Here is a 20,869-nt window from a genome sequence, read left to right as displayed (position 1 = left end):
TTAATTTTGTGATGGACACCTTAGCTCCCTTATTCATGCAGATGCTCCCCAAATACAGTCCGTGAACCTAACTCAGCTCTCTGCTGCTCTTCATACGGGCACTTTGTACATAATAAATAGCTTTATAGTAGATACTGACAAAATACCTACTGAATGAATGAACACACTAACAATGAACACACTAACCAATGAACAAGTACTTTAGAGCAACAGGAAACTGAGGAGGAGCTGAGAATCTGAAGTCAAACAAGGCAGAAGCTCCTCTCTGCAGGGAATGACATGTCATACATGACTTAAAGCTCAGCCAGTTTTCCTGGCTTTATATTTTCATCCACTGTATTTCTCCTTTGAACTACTTATTACAAAATGTAATTTTTTAAAAACCTGTTAACTGTGTTATTCCAGGACCCCAATAGAATTTTAAGTTCTCCCAGTGCAAGTCATGTCCCACCTGCTTACTCCAAGATCTCCAGACCCAGCTCAGCATCTTCACATAGCAAGTGCTCAACAAATACTTGTTGAATAACCCTCAAAATCATTTCATATAAGGCCCATAAGAAAGAACAATTAAAAGGCTTAATAGTTCTTTAAAATGTCCATAATTGAGAACCCACAAAAATTAAGTACAGATAAAAGTAAACACCGAAAACCAGTGGTTTCATCTTTCATCGCAGCACTGTTTATAATAGCCAGGACATGGAAGCAACCTAGAGGTCCACCAGCAGACAAATGGATAAGAAAGCTGTGGTACATATACACCATGGAATATTACCCAGCCGTTAAAAAGAATACATTTGAATCATTTCTAATGAGATGGATGAAACTGGAGCTCATTATACAGAGTGAAGTAAACCAGAAAGATAAACACCAATACAGTATACTAATGCATATATATGGAATTTAGAACGATGGTAACAATAACCCTACATGCAAGACAGAAAAAGAGACACAGATGTATAGAACAGACTTTTGGACTCTATGGGAGAAGGCGAGGGTGGGATGATCTGAGAGAAGAGCATCAAAACATGTATATTATCAAGTGTGAAACAGATCGCCAGTCCAGGTTGGATGCATGAGACAAGTGCTCGGAGCTGGTGCACTGGGAAGACCCAGACGGATGGGATGGGGAGGGAGGTGGGCGGGGTGTTCAGGATGGGGAACACATGTAAATCCATGACTGATTCATGTCAATGTATGGCAAAAACCACTACAATACTGTAAAGTAATTAGCCTCCAACTAATAAAAATAAATAAAAAAAAATAAAATTCAATAAAAAGAAGCTGGGACCTCCCTGGGGGCCCAATGGCTAAGACCTCGAGCTCCCAATGCAGGGGACCTGAGTTCGAGTCCTGCTTGGGGAACTAGATCCCACATGCTACAACTAGGATGCTGCACAGTCAAACTAATTAATTAATTATTTTTAAAAAGAAGCATTTGGATACTGGACTAAAGAGAAATGAAATGCTAAAAACAAACTCATCTTCCAGGTTGCATGAGGTCTCAGAGCTCACACAATACACTTGCCATAGTTCTGTTTCTTAAACAACCATTTGCCTTAAAGGAAAAGCTCAGCCCTAAGCCATTTACTATGGCTCTTTTCTTTCACATGGATTGTGCTATTATATCTATTTACAGAAGAGGTTAGTAAAGCTGTCATTTCAGTCATTTCTGAAAAAATGCTTAGCCCAGTAAGACTAATATGTAAGGGCTATTCATTACATGAAGTAATGCCAGCTTTTACTTGGTAACAATGACTAATTGCCAGAGGCTATTTCTCAGGTTATAGGCTGCCCACAGAACTACCAGACATCAGATCTCAAATGTTCACAGAAGGGTAGGTTTCTTTTTAGACCTAAAAACAAAACAGAACCTGAAATAGTAACTTCAAACAGGCATTTTTACTAGCCAAAAATTTTATATAATGGTCTGAACAAAGAGTACTATGTTTTCTAAAAGATGGTGAATAAATTTAAACTGAAAACACAGATATATAGGGGTTAAGACTCTAGATTCTTTTTTAAAAATAACTTTTTATAAAGGAAGATCACAACATGTACAAAGAGAAAAAAACAGGGTGGTGAACCCCCAAGTACTCACTACCCAGCTTCAGCAAGGACCAACTCATGGCCAGCCTTGTCCCCTCCACACCCTCCCACTTTCCACCAACCCACTGTGGATTACTGTAAAGTCAATCCCAGTTTCATAAAATGTCCTTTACTATAACTATTTTAACACTTCAAAGGGCACAGACTTAAGAATCAGGCAGACCCAGCGTCCAATCCAGGCTCCACCAACTCCTAGCTGAGTGAGCCGGGGCAACTGGACTGAACTTCCCTGAGACTGTCTTCTACCCGTCAGGTGGAGACTGACATCCGACTTCTCAGGAAGCCAGTGTGGATGCAATGAGGAACGGAGCCTCGCGCTGGCACACAGGAAGGAGTCACCAAGGTGCTGTGGCCAGAACCACTACTGTGCTAGCACATCAAGACAGGACTCCGTGACTCATCTCCAGTGAGGCCCACAAAGGACAAAATAGACATCAAGTATTTCCACACTTTAAGAAGGGATGCTTAACCCTCTGTGCTAAACTCGTAAGACACTAGCAAAAAACCTGGTATGTCACCTCTGGACCAATATTCACCTCTGGGAACTTGAGGGTATCATGGTCCAGAAGATCTCTTTGGATAAAACTGTTGAGGTGCTATGGGATTTCTACCATCATTCATGAGGAAGGGAAAAAGGTGCTCTCCTGTCTCTTGGTTTTTCTTAAACCAAGAGAAAGGGGATTTCTAAGGGGGGGATCTTGGAGAGCATAAGATACCTGTCCTGAAAATTGTGGGGCACAAAGACTGTCGTCTGACCCAAAACTGATAAAAGGCCCCCGTGGAGAAGCAGGAAGGAGCAGCCTGTGGCTGAGCAGAGAGTGGCTCTGGAAGCAAGCAAGGCTCCGCAGCAGGCGAAGGGCCCCTCCCCACTGCTGGCTTCCCAACCTGAGGCAGGCCCAAGCCGGGGAAGGGAAGATTTATATTTTTAATCAAGTTCAAAGGGAGCATTTTAAGTACTGAAATGAGACTTCTCTTATAATCTAAAGCAATATAAAAAGTTATAGAATATTTATCATATAGGATATATGTGTGTGATGTGATATTTAGAGGATATATATTCCATCCACAAGCAATAAAAGAAACACTCCACAGAAAGAGCTTGAAGTGGAAACAGGGAGAAAAAATTAAGTTCTTTCCCTTTTACCCCTTGATGTTTAGCCCTTTCAATCTAACAGTTACATTATATGCTCAATAACCATACAAGAATGTGGGAGAAGAATAAAGAATGCCTTTAGAAAGATGAATGAAACAAAGATAGTAGAACAAACAGTAAGCTGTATAAACAATGTATAATCAAGTACTCAACTAGGTCATTTATAAAAGAATAAGATTCTTAAGACATACTAGAAAAACTGCTCTCTTTTAATTCCTTTTTATCATTGATTTTCAGTGAATAACGGCAGCTAAGTGATACTTCCATGAAGGATTCTTCCTACTCTTCCCAAAAGAATGGAGAAGGAAGTAAAAATTGCCAAAGATACAGGAACAAAGGGGGAAAACATGGGATGATCATGTGCCCCAAGATTATAGACTCAGACAGAGGAATTCCACATGCAAGGCCCTAAGTCAAGCACTAAAATAACACTTGAAAGGACAAAGTAGGTTTTCTTCTTTTACAGGAATTTGAGCTATACATACAGCAACAGTAAGAGATGAATATACAGTCTTCCAGGGGTGGGGAAGGTATAGCAGAGAGAACGTAAAATTGAAAACAGCCAAAGGCCCAGAGAAGAATTTTGTAGGGCCTCTGTGAAGTCAGGCAAAGCAAAATTCATGGCTCTTTAAAAACTTAGCTCTCAGTCAATCTGTAGATTCTGATACCAGCCTTCCTTCCTTGGTTTCGAGAGCGTGTTTCATATAAGATTTGCATTTCTTCTGGGGAAAGAGTTATTCATTACTTTCAACTATGAAAGCATGACACTGACCTTCAGACTAAAAGTGTGATGGCTTTTCTGATTATAAGCAGGCACGAATTCATTCTTGGAAAATGTTAAATGCCAAACCGGCGCTACCTGAAGTTAAAACTATAAGGTGTCTAAACAACTGAGACTCTTCAGTGGTATTAATGGCACCCCGGTGTCATCCAGCTGTATAAACAAAGGTGTCAACCTTCATCCAGAGCTTGCCATCCCCAGAGTTTAGGGCACGAACTCTAGACAACCTAACTCTCTGTTTCAGCACTAACTAGCCACAACCCAAACAAGCCACAGAACATACTGTGCGTGGTTTAGACGGGGTTGGGATTCGTTTTCAGCATGCTACCTCGGGTTTTCTGTTGCTATCACAACACAGCTGATAAGCCTTTTTTTGTAGATAGATAATGACGGAAACTTAAGTCTAAATTTTCAATTCCAACCTACTAAAACCATTTGAGGAACTAACTACAGTGTAAGTCAAGGCAATCAAATTTATTTTTGGTTATGAATCACACAACTGATTACTTTTCAAATAAAAACCCAGAGAACTAGATTGTTTCCCAGAATAAAATAACAAGAGGGTGTGTGTGTGTGTGTGTGTGTGTGTGTGTGCACATGCACACATGCACGCTCATCCGTGCATGTGCACACACACATGGGGGTTTTGCAAGTTTTCCATTTCAAAGCCATGAAATAACAAGAAAGTCACAACTGCATTCTCACTGTTTAAATCTATGAATAATGTGCAGATAATCTAGCATGACTTAAATAAGAAATTTAATTGTGACAGGTACTCAAATTCAACAATCAATCATTTATAATAGATTGACTTTTCAAGATAATTTTTGTAGTTAAAAAAAAAATATCTTGGGGAGTTGCCTGGAGGTCCAGGGGTTAACACTCGCCTTCCAATGAAGGGAGTATGATCAGGGAGCTAGAGCCCACATTCCTCAGGGCCAAAACACCAAAACATAAAATAAAAGCAATATTGTAACAATTTCAACAAAGACTTTAAAAATAGTCCACACCAAAAATATCTTTAAAAAATATATCTTAGAAGGTAAAAAGAAAGAAGAGCAAAAAAAACCCCCCAAAGCAATGTGTTTCCCCTTGTTAAAGAAGACAGATTTCTCAAAGGCAGTAGCTCTTCTGTTCTATAATCAACAATCCTTTAAAATAAAATACTGCTAGTCTAAACCAATAGGATGAATTAAAAAAGATCTTTCATTTAACTATGATTCATTTTTATGATTATTATCCAGTTTAAAAGAATCTACTTCAAACATGACTTTTCCCCGCAGGGCAGGAAAACTATGGGTCACACAGAAGTCAAAGAAAAACCTAGATAAATCCTAGGAGGGAGAAAACATTACAGATGTGATTATTCCCATTAGACCTAATGATATAAAGGAAGGAACTTCTTCCTTTCTCCTTCTTAACCTTAAGTCTGAAAACTAAACCTCCAGAAGCACTGTTATCTAAAGACAAAGAAATGATGAGACTCCCTAAAAAATATATATATATATAAGAAATGACCATAAAGTATACCAAGTGAGTTTTACTAAAAATGTGCTAGAACTAATACATACAAATGGATGTTGTCCCCTTAAAAAAGTCATTACCTTGGAAATTATATACTTAATCCAGTGATGCTGTTATAGGCACTTTGGAATTTGTTTCACAGCTTAGAATTTTCCACATCCTTAAAAATAGCAAACATTTGTCTTTGGGGGTTTGATTTAGCAATAACCAAGTAACCAGAGTAGCTGAACTTTCTCTGAAAACCTTTCCTAATCTGCCAAATCCAGGTTCTGTGCCCCTTCTAGGATGAATGTCCTTCCTCCACCAGAGAACTTTTCACTCAGCGCTGGAATTGCTTACTTACTTACCATCGGTCACCTTGGCAAAACTGTAAACCTCACAGGAGCAGGGAACTTATTTATTATTTTACTCAAACCCTAAAATAATGCCTAGAAAATTACAGGCATCTGTATGATACAGAAATACTGAATGATACAATCTACTAAATACAAGATGCTTTGGAACACTGTCTGTATTTACCTTCCCCATTCCTCTCTGAAAGAGTACCACACCTGTCTGTATGATTATATACCTATATAGAAGGACAATTACTTTATTTTTTTCATTTATTTTTATTAATTACTTTATATAATACCTGAGAGGAAGAGTGTCTGGATTGGATGATTTTCATTACTTATTTTTGTAAAGGAAGAAAAGCAAAAATCAATGACTACATCCTCACAGACTAAAAACATTTAACTTTTACTCTCAAATTTGCAAGCATAATAACATCTTACCTAGCTGCAATATCTTTATAGTGTCTCTGTAGGCTTTCATCACCAGCTTAAAATGGCGGTACAGTGGATAACACAAAACTCTTCTTCCAAAAGACACCAGGATTTCATGAACATTAGTCCAAGTCTGTGAAGTAGCGTTTACATGAATAATCATTTCCATATTACACAAAACAAAAGTACACAACAAAATGTAAAACTATTCTCAATTAAAAACCAAGTCTGAGTCAACAAGAAGTCAAGTGGAAGATACAGTGCCAAGCAGCGAGACTCTTTCTGTAAACTTAGAATAAAATTTTTATCTCAGTCTTTGTAATTTCTCATACTTTATCAACATATCACAAGTGCTCCTTAAAAATCACATTCAGAGCAGGAAAGTTTTTAAAAGTCTTTTAAGAATTACCACTATGAATGTAAAACACATGGTACTAACAAAATACAGATGCACATAAAATGCATTTTAAATGATACATGTTTCATGTTTTTGTCCTTTAGGACCATTCAAGATAATACAGATGAAAAATACAGAACTCTTTAGTGCAATGTGTTCACAGTTCCCCTCTTTCCTCTCTCTGTTTTTCTGCTTTGGGCATGAGTAATATATGGCATTTACTTCAGTAATTTACTTTCACTTATCAAAGAGAAAACTACTCATTTCTGTAAAAAGGCTTTATCTTGAATGGTATCAAACTGATGCCATCAGCAATGTAAAACTTACTGAAAACACATTTTCTACAAAATTGTTTTTTAATTGGGTTTTGATTTAAAATGTATAAAAAATGTTAACCTGCAAATAAAACTTAACATATAAAATTAAAGGCGTATACAACATTTCCATGTATATGCACCTTTAATAAATGAGTGGTCTGATTAAGAACACTGAGTACTCAACAAAGAATAGTTGATATAATATAAAAAACAATGATGAACTTCTAAAAAATTCTGGCAAAAACTAAATACTTATAAAAGTTTGACAGAGCTGGTTACATGTATGACAATAGTAAATTATCTAAAAAACAAAAATGTCAAAATCAAATCATAAATAGATGAATTTTTCATGCAGATTTTAATAACTAAACTATGAAATGATCTAGTCACCAACTATTTTGCTTTCAATATTGGAATAATTACTGTGAGTATTACAAAAGCCAATTTATCCATTATATGCTGATCGTAGAAATACACAGAATCCAAAAGGAGTTCAGAGAAAAGCACTTTTCCATCTTAAATATGCATATGAATTCCTGGAGATCTTGCTATAGCATCTAGCTCAGAGGGTCTGCTCTGGGATTCTGTCTTTTCAACAAGCTCCCAGCAGAGGATACTGGTCAGGCAGCTGGTTCATGGACATTCTTGGAGTAGCAAGATTCTCTGCTCAAGTTCCTGCTTACATCTTACCTATTATTTGAACAGATGTAGGGTATTTTGGAAGTTTGGGGACAATGTCTGTTATGGGAAGATGTATGCCAATATATGCTAACTTACATATAGGCCTTACCTATTATTTGAACAAAGTGATGCCACAAAACAACTTTGATTTTCCAACTGAAAGTGTACACTATTTAGGATTCAAACTGGGAAAAACAAACAAACAAACAGAAACAAAACTAGTTGCCTTAATAAACGATGCAGTTACCAATTGTTTAAATAAACACTTTTTTAAAGCTTCTGTTTTGATGGACAACAGCATGTTCGAAACTAGTAAATTTAAAGACACCATCCTTTGCATTTTTGGTGAAATATGCACAGCTGCTTTCTAGAAAACAGACACAAAAACAATTATGACTATACTAGAAGAGTTAAGAGATCTAACCATACTAATTGCAGAACCTAGGATACATTATTTAAGCTATATGACCTATGTTTCTTCACCTAAAAAACACCAGTAATACTTATCTCACAGACTTATTGAAAGGAATAGGTGAAGTAATATATATAAAAGGCTTAGCACAGTCTCTGGTGGTGACAGTTAACAGTATTATCACCTAGGTTTGCTGCCTGCCCTTGAGCTCTGTGCCCCAATATATGCCAACTTACATACAGGCCTCAAACTTGACCCAGCATCTTCCCACAACAGACAATGTCCCCATCACTCCTTCAAACTTCGAAGATACCCTACACCTGGCCTTATTTATGGACTATGATTAGATTAAGAGTAACATAAAACCAGAATTTTATTTAAAAACATGGGGGAAAAAAACTAGTACAATAAAGCTACCACTTTTCAGTCCAGGTTCGATGCATGAGATAGGGCACTCAGGGCCGGTGCACTGGGACGGCCCTGAAGGATGGGATGGGGAGGGGGCTCGGAGGGGGGTTCAGGATGGGGGACACATGTACACCCATGGCTGATTCATGTCAATGTATGGCAAAAACCACTACAATATTGTAAAGTATTTAGCCTCCAATTAAAATAAATTAATTAATTTGCAAAAAAAAGTCAAGGAATTGCAGAAATTACAAATGAACTAATAACAACAAAGTATAACTCTGAAGAAACAAAATCTAAACAACTGCAACTGAAAATCGTACCTCAAACCAGCACAGTGTTGGACTCAATTTTCTGATATTCCATGCAGATTCAACCTTTATTTGTTATGAAGAAAAGGATAGTGTCATATGATAGTTAAAGTCATTTAGAAAGAAAACAACTATATCCACTTATTCAACTAGTATATGAATACTATTGACATATGTTTAAAACCTAAGAAGTGTCTATGGCTTTACTGATGTCAAGGTGATCAAAGGCCAAGTCTCTACTTTCTTCAGAATTTTATAAAGTAAAACTTTTGCACTGATAAGAGTACCAGAATATAAGAGCACATAAGCAAAGGCTTTGAAACTAAAGAAAACCAATGCATGCTCAATTTCTGTCCTTCTCAACTAGGTTACTTACCTCTCAAATATTTCATAAATAATCTACTAAAAGACTCAAAGATAATATTAAAGTACTCTCTGTGGCATTTTAAAAAGCTGCTCAAGAATCTGGCCTTTCAGAGAAGGTCTGCAAGAATAAGTACATTCTAGAGAAGACCTTGAAGCTGCAAGACTTCGTGATTTCAAATATATGAATCTAAGAATGAAAAATGCAAAATTTTATTGAGTATAACTAAACACTCTCACTCATCTTCTCAAGAAATATGAAGCTATTTTTTCCATCAAAGAAAACATTTTCTCTGACTATGGTATTCTAAAAAGATGAGTGGAACAAAATCCATTTTCAGTTATACTATGCACTTAATACACTCATTAATATTCATTTTGGAGTCAAATACAAATCTCAAAAGTCACCTTTGAAATTTTCAGAATCCCAACAGCAAAAAAACTTGACACATATCAAATCCTTATCCCAATATTATGCTAACACTATGATGTTAAGTAGGTGAGAAAAGCAGGTTAAATAATAGTACATACATTACAACCCAGTATAAATACATGTGTGCAATGAAAGAAGCCAAGAAGAGAAACATTTCCTTGTAACAATGGCTACCTTTGATAGTTGAGATGACAGGAAATTTTAATTATTTTCTTCCTGTATTTTCCTTTACAATGATATGAATTATTTGTGTAATTTAAAAAGAAGGATGGGGAGGCATACGATAGAGGTAGGAGATGAACTACTATGTACAAAATAAATAAGATACAAGAATACAGTATACAGCACAGGGAAATATAGCCAATACTTTATAATAACTTTGAAAGGAGTAAAATATATAAAAATACTGAATCACTGAAATATTGTCAATCAACTTTATGCCAATTTAAAGAAATTTTTTAAATTTAATAAATAAATAAAAAACAGGGAAGCATTGCACACCTCAAGTATAACCCCTTGAGCAAAAATTATTATCAACAGATACAGGGACATATTAACTGGAAAGATTTTTTTTCTGGCTTTCCAGCCTTTTTAAAAAACATATATATACTATCAGTGAAATAGGTGAGAAAGAAATTCAGCTCTTCATTTACAGAATCAAGTGTGGTATAAGAAGGGATACAATTGTATATATATATATATATTTTTACAATTGTATATATATTTTTTAAAGATCATTTAAAAAGGTAAGATCATCCTTACTTTACAAAAGGATTTACTTTTGCAATAGGATTTCACTGAATAGCAAAAAGATAAAATTCAGGTTTTCAAAATGTGATTTACGTACAATTTTTCAGAAGTACAATACTATTTAAATTGAGGGACACCTGCAGATAAACGCTCACATTCCTTTTTGTACAAAATACCATACCTTACATCTGTTAATACACAGCTCAGAGAAAGACTAGAAATGAGCATGGTAAAGTTTACCCCTTTCCAATGTCAGGTGTCATGTGGCAACAGCTGTCTCGCTTGGTCACTTCATCTCCTAAAAGAGATGAGAGCCCAGGATATCCTTCTTCCCTAACCTTCAGCTTTACTTCCCCACTCTGCTGTTGAGTGAGACTAATGCCAAGAGAGAAGGAAAAAAAGACCAAATAAAAGCATTATGCTGGGGCTTCCATGGTGGCTCAGCGTGTAAGAATCCACCTCCCAACGCAGGGGACACAGGTTCAATCCCTGGTCCGGGAAGATCCCACATGCCTTGAGCAACTCAGCCCATGGGCCACAACTACTGAGCCTGTGCTCTCGAGCCCGCAAGCCACAACTACTGAGCCCACGCACCCTGGAACCTGTGCTCCAAAATAAGAGGTCACTCCAATGAAAAGGCTGCACAACTCAGCTAGAGAGTGGCCCCTGCTTGCCACAACTAGAGAAACGCTTGCGCAGCAACGAAGACCCAGCACAATCAAAAATAAATAAATAAATACATCTTTAAAAAGCATCATGCTTTCATGCTGGTATCCATCACCAACACACCTGTGCACCTCAGTTAGGAGAGGCCCTAAATAAACATGACTGGTCTCACCATGACCTTAATACAGCTTACTCTGCACGACGGTCTATGCCAACGTTCACAGACACACACGCACTTACATTCCGCTCTCCTTCCGTGACACGGGTCTCATAGCAATATGCCAGAAGGATGTCAGTCAAGCTGTAGTACACCTGCCGATGGGCTCTCTTGTCCAGCAGGTAAGATTTATTAACAAATTTTCGCAGCTGATATTTCTCTTCTTCAGAAAAAGACACTAGAAGAAAATGCATTTAAAACTCAGATGTTCCATTCTGTTTGGTAAAACCCCCACTGCAGACAGATTTGTCAAAATTAGAACTTTAATTATAGAAACTGAAATAAAAATTATTAAACTCTGGACGTGGAAACAACTTTTTAATTAGACTTCACAATTTTTTAAAGAGCTATGTATTTGTTCAAATTCTAGTAGGGCTAAAAAAAGAAAAAAAAATGTCTAAACAATATCTATTCCTTATTTCCAGACCCCTCCCACACACTGTTTTTTTTTGTTTTTTTTTGCTACACAGTTCTGTACTCAAGACAGCTAAATGACAGAGTTATTGACTTTAAAAATACAATAATTACATTTTGATAACAGAAAATGTGTGAAACACTCTGTAAATATTATTTACTTTGAAAGTTCTATACAAAGAAATGGAAGTATTCCTGTGTATTAGTCAATTGTAAGGGCATAGTATTTTTAAAATATCATTTATACCAAGTTTTACATAAATATGCAAATTTGATAATACCACACATACTAGACTGTTAGAGGATGTTTCCTTTTCTTCTTCTGCTTGGCACCCTCTATCCTAATCAATAACTTTTTCCATGTTAAAAAAATCTAGTATATATCACTTCATATTTTTCTTTACAACCAATAAAGACACACAAACATGTATACAAGGGAGTTGATACCCTTTTCTCCCCAGAAAATTAGATTATTTTTTCCCATCTAGCCAGTCTCACTCAACAACACCTCCAGGAAGTCTCCCCAAGTCACTTGGTACTTAGCTAAATTTGTGAAGGAGTAGAATATTCCACAGAGAAGGCAATTGCAACCCACTCCAGTACTCTTGCCTGGAAAATTCCATGGATGGAGGAGCCTGGTAGGCAACAGTCCATGGGGTCGCAAGGAGTCAGACACTACTGAGTGACTTCACTTTCACTTTTCACTTTCATGCACTGAAGACGGAAATGGCAACCCACTCCAGTATTCTTGCCTGGAGAATCCCAGGGACGGGAGCCTGGTGGGCTGCCATCTATGGGGTCGCACAGAGTCGGACACGACTGATGTGACTTAGCAGAATATTCCATGGTGTAGCATGCTCTATCCAACCACTCCCCCTACTGATGGGCATTCACTCTGCTTCCAACTTTATGCCACTGCTAATGATGCCGCAGTAAATGTCATATCAAATGTCACTGGATACTGCGGGACTTATTTCCATGAAACAGATCCCCAACAGTAGACTTACTGGGTCAAAAAATTTATCTGTTTTTGAGAGATACTTTATTTAAGGGCTACATCTCTCCTTTGTAATGGTCATGGACAGAAGTTTCCTTCCCTAAGCATATATCTTGCTTGCTCCCAGCCATAAATGCTTTTTTTAAAACCATTTTGAGTTTAATGGATATGAAAGGACTGTGTTAAGAAAAATTCTAAAATGACCCCCAATAAGACATCATTTGAGTGTGGGCAGGACCTGTGACTTGCTTCTGTTCAAAAGAATATGGCAAAAGTGATAGGACAGTTACTGTTATGATTACTATGACTATGTTCTGATATTGACAGAGACTCTTCTGCTAATCACCAATCGTGAAGAAATAAGACGTCATGTCATGAGGGGGCCAGGTAGCAGGGAACTGTGGGATCCTGTAATATCTGAGAGTGATGCCCCGGCTGACAGCCAGCAAGAAACATGGGGGTCTCAGTTCTATAGTCGCAGGAATCAAGTTCTGCCAACCATCATGTGAGCTTAGAAAAGAACTGAGCTTCAAAAAGGAATACAGCTGCAAACACCAATTTCTTGAAAATGAAAAGATGGCCATATTTGTCTATAGCCTTCCAAGACCCCAAGCAGAGGACCCCACCTCAGCTTCTAAGCATCTAGATATACCGTTAAGCATTTAGATATATTATTACCTCTAAGTCAGTGTCATCAATCTCTTCCCTTACAAATTAATTCTTCATTTTCCTTACGTGCCCCATCAGAAGACCACTTTCAAATTCACTTTAAAAGTTGTTCAGCTCAGTCATGAGGAACATTTAGCTTCCAGTGCCAGTGAATACCAAAGTAATGCCAAAATAACTTTGAAGCCTTTTTTCCAGGTTTCAGAATTGTCCATTATATGCAGGTCAAGACAGGCTATACTGCTGTAACAGACAGACCCAAAATACACTGGCTTCAGTAAGACAGAAGCTTCTCTCTCACCCTACTACTTGGAGTGAACAGTACAGGACAGGTGGGTATCAGGGTCTCCATACCTGTCTCCTAACCCATGAAAACAGCCAAATTAGACCTCTGTTTCTGATCTGTGGTAACTTGGAATGCAATAAGAGGAAACTAACACAGTGACATATCGCTGTTACTTCAGTTAATATTTCTTTAACTGCTTAACTCTAAACATTATTTCATAGATTTGTTTGGCAACTTGGATTTGCTCTCCTATAAATTACCCATATGTTTTGCCCAGTTTTTTTTTTTTTTTTGGATGGCTTGTCAAATATTTAAGAACTTGTCTATTATGGATTCAAACCCTAGTCATCTGACCAAATCTATTGCATCTCTACTGACTCTGTTTAGAGGATCTTAGGTCACTGAATTATTTATGTCTGTGTGTAGTCCAATATGTCTATCTTTTTTTTTTTTTTTACCAGATTGTGAATTTATAGCCTTCAATAAGGTTTCCCCAACTCCTGAACTGTCCATGGAGTCTCTCAGCTTTTCTTTAAGAGTTACTGTTTCCTCTTTTAAATTTAAGTCTATAATCTATCTGAAAGTTACTTTTTCGTATTTTCAGATTTTGGTTAATTACAGATGAGGAGTTAATTGTGCCAGCACAGTCTGCTCAGTAAGCCATCTTTTCTACTGTATTGAACCACCAACTTTATCAAATAGATCTGCTGCTTTTCTTGCTAAATACTACTTCCAAGCACTTTAGGTATTAGTCACCTGCAAATACAATATTTTTCCCATTCTCAATAAATTATCAACAGAAGAGAGAGACACTGTCTCTTTTTATATATCAGTCACCTTACCAAGGGTTTCTCAGGTGGCGCTAGTGGTAAAGAACCCCCACCAATGCAGGAGACACAAGAGACGGGGATCTGATTCCTGGGTCCGGAAGATCCCCTGGAGGAAGGCATAGTAACCCACTCCAGTATTCTCGCCTGGGGAATCCCATGGTCAGAGAAGCTTGGTGGGTTACAGTCCATAGGGTCGCAAAGAGTTGGACAGGGCGGAAGCAACTCAGCACACACACACATATAGGCATATAAAATGTACATACAGAAAGACCCAAAATACAGTGGCTTCAGTAAGACAGAGGTTTCTCTCTCACACTGCTACTCGGAGTGAACGGTCCAGAACGGGTGAGTATCAGCATCTCCACTCTATGACTTCCATCTATGGTCCAAGATGTTGTTTCGGGTTTTAAAATTTTCCAACCAATGGCAAAGTGGAAGAAGAGGATGACGAACACCTTTTTTCTAAGGAACTGATCCAGAAAGTGCACACAGCACTTTCACTCACTTCCTATCATTGAGGACTTAAGTCTTACGACCACATCCAGGGGCAAAGAAAGGCAGGAAACTTGGCCACTAGCTGAGAGGGCATGAGCTCAGTTTTAACTCAGGAAGCCTCTTCTTAGTGGAGAAGAGTTAATAAAAGCCACGTGTTCTTGACACCTTCTCAGAAACCAAAAATTATTAAACCGCCTTTTTAACATTCCCAAGTCACTCTCTTGATAGCCAGTTAAGTCCCAGCCTTTCTGTCTCTGCTCAACAAAAGACTGCCCTTCTGCTCATCACAACTGGGCAAAATCCAGAAGGAAAAGAATATGATTACTCCCACACAATGGTCCCTTTTCACATATAGTTTTCATGTCTATACTCTCTTAGGAGCCTTCAGTTTAACATGGCTTCTTTTTGCTATAAGGCTTCCTTCCAGCAGTTTTTTGCAGTCTGTTCTCTTGGGAAAAAAAAATCTTAAACACCCTTACATCAAATTACTAGAAGCAATATTCCTTTACTTACTAAAATACTGTTAGTACCAAAAAAAAAAAAAAAAGAAGAAGATAGGATATGACATAAAATACACTATTTTTTTTTCAGCCATGTTAAAAAGTCTATGTTCAAAAAAATTTTTTAATGTATTTGTACAAGCATTGTTTACATAAACAAGTAACTATATGAATGTATTTAATTTGCTGTCCAGCAATAAAAAGAAATGTGTATATTTTAAGGTTTAATAATACAGGTGAGCATAACACAGTTAGGAGAAGCACTCTTTTTAAAGATTAACTTCTAAAAAAAAAAGATTGACTTCTAAAAAAGAAATTCATGTGACAGATCAACTGGGTGCTGACTGTCCCATTACAGAGCTCATATGAAGATTTTTCAATTTAAAGAGAAGCTCTCCGTTCACTTAAAGTGGTCTGATGTGAGGAAACTGTAAAAATGAACATTTCTTCACTGCATAAAGAACACATATGTGACAAAGTACTTGAAGATCCCTATTACTCAGCAAGAACCCCTGAGAAGGTATTCCCTTAGGTACAGTTTTGGAGATGTTCATTAGTTTAGCTAACAGGAAAGTGCCAGGTGATCGGGACAATAGTATCTCACTAGAGAAAAGCCTTTAGACCATAGTTGGCTAAGAAAGACCTCTGCTTCCATGGAATTCTGAATCACAAGGTAAGTGTGCCCAGGACCAGTGAACAACGTACCAAATCATTCACACACACATTTATTCCTTGCTCCTAAGTCATCACACCTGTATGTATTCAATGATTTGCAGAGGTTGACTTGGGGACTATGAGCTCTGATGTTATATGACCCACAGATAAGTCTTTCCATACATCACAGATAATTTCCATGACTGTACACACAAGGCTGACTTGAATGTAGTCTTCCAAATTCCTGAATGCTGGGTGCCCCTAACCTTCCCTTACAACACAACCACCTTTTCCTGGGTGGTGTGAGCTCCAGTTTGGACTAAGTAGTTCATTAACAATACACAGAAGTATTTAAATTCTGAAATTCAAGCAAAGAAACCAGAGATAATAAATAACAATAACAACAAACCAGGAAGTCAGTAGAGAAACCAAAAGTCTGAGCTCCCCCAGGCCTTTCACATTAGAGCTATAAATCATATTACCCAAAGGGAAACTTGGGGAGATTTGCACACAGTCAGTTCTAACCAAAGAGCAGCACCACAAATAACTACAGTCGCGGTACCAATGATACTTGGATGCTTGCCACCACAATAAACATTTGTCAAGCATTCGTGTGACTTTACACGACATAAGAGCTTTGCTATCCAGTTCATAACATTTTGGTTAATTATACTTCTGTAAACAATCTACAGGGTTTCCAAGGTGGTTCAGTAGTAAAGAATCTGCCTGCCAATGCAGGAGATTCAGGAAATGCAGGTTCAAACCCTGGATCGGGCAGAACCCCTGGAGGAGGAAACTGCAACTCGCTTAAGTAGTCTTGCCTGAGAAATCCTGTGGACAGAGGAACCTGCCAGGTTACAGTGCAGGGGGTCGCAAAGAGTCAAATAAGACTCAGCAACTGAGCACACAACAACAAATAATCTACAGTCAAACAAAAGCCCATCTCGAGCTCTATTTGGAGAAGAAACTGGTGCCTTAACACGGAAGCAAATGGCCCAAGACCACCTCCCATCAATACATTTGAAGACCGCCAAGTGGTTCCCTTCAAAGTAGAAAGTGACTTTGTCACTTCACTTCAAACATCATCTGTTTTTAATACTTTTAAATCTTCTTTGTTGCCTAATTCCCTTCCCACACATCCTTGTCCTCTCTGGGTCAACAGATCACACATGATCTGGCTCCTGTTAGAGAAATGCAAATCTATTCCATTGTACACTTTCTGGAAAAAGATCAAGGGAATCAGAAGAAAACGTACTGCGCTCAAACCCTTGGCCCAAATGGGCAGACCCACAGTGCTGTAGCTTGCAGGGCTGATGCTGAGAGTTTAGCTCCGCAAACACTGGTGCCAAACAGGATGTCCCTGCTAGGAAGTTCACCGACTATGAGTGTTACGTGGTGTCTTAACAAGTAATCATGTGCCAAGATTCTTGGGCTGAGATTAACCGCTGAGACACAACATGGGAAATGTGGTAAGTTCATCTAGTGAAACCAGAGCTCAGTGGGAGCATGGTATTTAACACTTCCATTTACAAGCCTTTGGGGAGGAAGATTCAGATCATTGCAGAATTGAAGACGGCAAGGAAAGTCTCCGTGTTGTAACTCAGAGCGACAACGAATATGACAAATGTCATAACCGAGGCAACGATAGGGGACAAAGTTTATCACCTAAGGTTTCGCTGGAAATCAAGACAATACAGCTTAATGTTTTAGGAGGAGGAGGAATCCAAGATGCACCCCTCACCTGCACTGTTGGGTCTGCTGGAAATGTCCCCCTGCAATAACAGACAGGAAGAAGGCCTGGGAGCAAAGAGGGGATAAGAGGAAGAGGAGGAAGGGGGAAGTTACAGCAGCAGCATGCTGCTTGAATGAGCTGAGAACTTCAATGTTTATTTTTTGGTTTATTTCTTTTCTCCCCTATTTGAGCCTGGTTTGACGCATTTCAATGTGTGCCTCCAATTCTGGATGTCTCAAAAAATTGAACAAGAAAAAAAAAACTGAAAGAAGAATCATGTTAACAAAGAACTTGCCCTTAAAGCCATGTAAATGTACAAAAATTGTCATTTCAAAAGGAAGCCAGTCAATTCCTGGCTCTCCTGCCATTGATTTACTCTGTACTGATAATTTCTAACACTTATAATGTGCTAAGATTTTAAGTAAATGGTCTAGTTCAATCCTCATGACAATTCTGTGAGGTAGATACAAGATTTCCACAGCAACTCAGAGCAGTTGCAAAGTCACAAAGCCAGTCTGTGAAGGAGCAGGGCATTAAACCCTGAACCCCCTATTTACCTTGTATCTTAGACATAACCAAGCTTCCCTGATAGCTCAGTTGGTAAAGAATCCACGTGCAGTGCAGGAGACCCCAGTTCAATTCCTGGGTCGGAAAGATCCCCTGGAGAAGGGAAAGGCTACCCGCTCCAGTATTCTGGCCTGGAGAATGGCCCTATACAGTCCATGGAGTTGCAAAAAGTCAGACACGACTGAGCGACTTTCATAGGCATAGCCATTACTTAGTACATTTACAAGAGGTACCATCTATACAACACAGAAGTCAAATTTCTCTACCTTTATCACATGCCCTTGTTGTTTTTAAAAGTGATTCTTAGAATAAATCACTGTAACAGTTTAATGGACTGGGAATGAGTCTGAAGCACAGGTCTGCATTCCACACCACAGACAGTCAGAGGGACAGTGGTTAAAGGCATCAACTGGCTTATCCTTCTGTTAAAATTATACAGAGAGGACAGCTGAGACAGAAAATAGGACCTAGAATACACTACAACCGATTAAAGCAGAGCACGTTAAACTTTACATTAAAGGGAAACACCATCTCGATTTTTAAGGCAACTAGCTCACCCTTGTGGACAGAAAACTACACAACCACCAATTCCTTCCCAGACAGCTACAGCAAGATACTACACCAAAACTGGGGAACTGACTCAAACCAATAGAAAGCATTGACGATTTAAGTCTGAACAAACTTTCTGAGCAGGTCCATATGGCATATAACTATCTAAATGGTGGTAGCAATCCCATGCCTGAAAATTCCCCTACATGATACGAGAAGTCTCTGAAAGATTCTTAAACATAAATCAAATATAAAACCAAGGATTTACTGAAAACAATGTAACAAGAATCATTATTTATAAATGAGTTTCCATTGTGTGGGAGAGTCAGCTCCAAAAAATTATAGTGGCAATTTTTCAATCTGGTAGAGACCACCTAAATTCTAATGAAACCTAACTACCAAAATATGTACTGTAATATTTATTTTATTCTACAAATATTTATTGAGTACCCATTATATAATAGGCTCTTTCGAAACTCTAGAAATAGAACAAATAACAAGCTACTACATTTCTATTCAGAGGATCAAAATACTGTGAAGCAACAGTTTCTTCAGAATGAGTGGACAAAGACGGTCACTGCAGAACCATGTAAACACCCCGAATGTCCACAAATAGTCAACAACCCAAACAGTTACCAGTTATGACACAAAATCACAACAGAATACCAGGCAGGTATTAAAAGCTTCAGGTAGAACTGTAAGCATTGATGGAAGATGTACAACATATACTATAAAGAAAGCAAAGTGAGAAGAGAGTGTATGTGAATCTATGTGCATAAACTTCTAAAAGCAAATGCTTACATGTGGGTATATGTGTTTAAAATACCCCAAATTGCTAACAGTGATTATTTTCAGGAAAAGGAATTTGGAGGGAGATTCTATATTCCATTTCATGCATATGGGAGATTCTATATTCCATTTCATGCATATGTGCATGTGTGTGTGTGTTCCTTTCATTTAAACACTGAATTTTTTTTTGGAAGTAAGATTGTTCACTCTCAAATAATGTATAGGATGGATTTTTAAATACATGTATTTTTATTATATAATTTTCAAGTGTACAGCATTAAAATTCAACATCTGCATATACTACAAAGTGATCATCGCAACACAAGTCTAGGCATGATATTTTTAACATATAATTAAAAGCCAAATCAGTGTAACAGAAAACAGTAGCCCACTATTCTTGATCTATATGAAATTTATATAATTCTAATTCACAGACTTAACACACCAACCTCCCACTTAGAAAAGGTGCTAATAAAATGCGTGTGTGTGTGTGAGTGCTCAGCCACGTCCAACTGTTTTGTGACCCCATGGACCACAGCCCACCAGCTCCTCTGTCCATGGCATTCTCCAGGCAAGACTACTGGAGTGGGTTGCTATTTCCTACTCCAGGGGATCTACTCAGCCCAGGGATTGGACCCATATCATCTCTTGTGTCCCCTGCATTGGCAGACAGACTTTTCACCACTGCACCACTTGGGAAGTCCATTAATAAAATGCCCTTCTAAAACTACAACTCTGTGTATAATATTTGGGTTAATATTAAGCATAGCACAGTCATCTCTTGTGGCTCATAAAACCCCCTAGCTCAGCCTCCTTTGGTAAAAATTGCTCTCTGTAAGGTACAGAAAGGAAGATAACTAGTCCTGCTTCCACATGAAACCACTTGTGAAAAAACTGGGAAGAACTTATCAAATTTATTCAAGAGACAAAAGGATGGAAAACTTGGTCTTTTCTCACCATTATTAATACTCAAACGCCCTTACCACAGAGGAACAATCAGATCCCACAAGCAGATTATTCAACAACTACACATGTCCTGTATGTTTATGTCCCTAAATTTGATAAAAATATTTTAAAAATTAAGAAATTTTAAAGAACCCCAAT

At 37.9% G+C, this 20,869-nt stretch overlaps 1 protein-coding gene across 1 annotated transcript in view; it reads right to left on the bottom strand.

The window, feature by feature from the left end:
* Nucleotides 1–20,869, bottom strand: part of SHQ1 (SHQ1, H/ACA ribonucleoprotein assembly factor) — a 99,094-nt gene that overhangs the window by 55,772 nt on the left and 22,453 nt on the right. The window contains exons 7-9 of the mRNA XM_065935287.1: nucleotides 11,310–11,464; nucleotides 8,870–8,923; nucleotides 6,341–6,464 (exon numbers count right to left, since the gene is read on the bottom strand). Of these exons, the coding sequence (XP_065791359.1) occupies nucleotides 6,341–6,464; nucleotides 8,870–8,923; nucleotides 11,310–11,464 (333 nt within the window). The remainder of the gene's footprint in view (nucleotides 1–6,340; nucleotides 6,465–8,869; nucleotides 8,924–11,309; nucleotides 11,465–20,869) is intronic.

This window comes from Muntiacus reevesi, chromosome 4 (assembly GCF_963930625.1).
Source record: "Muntiacus reevesi chromosome 4, mMunRee1.1, whole genome shotgun sequence".
NCBI classification, from domain to species: Eukaryota; Metazoa; Chordata; class Mammalia; order Artiodactyla; family Cervidae; genus Muntiacus; species Muntiacus reevesi.
This window is presented reverse-complemented; position numbering and strand designations above follow the sequence as displayed.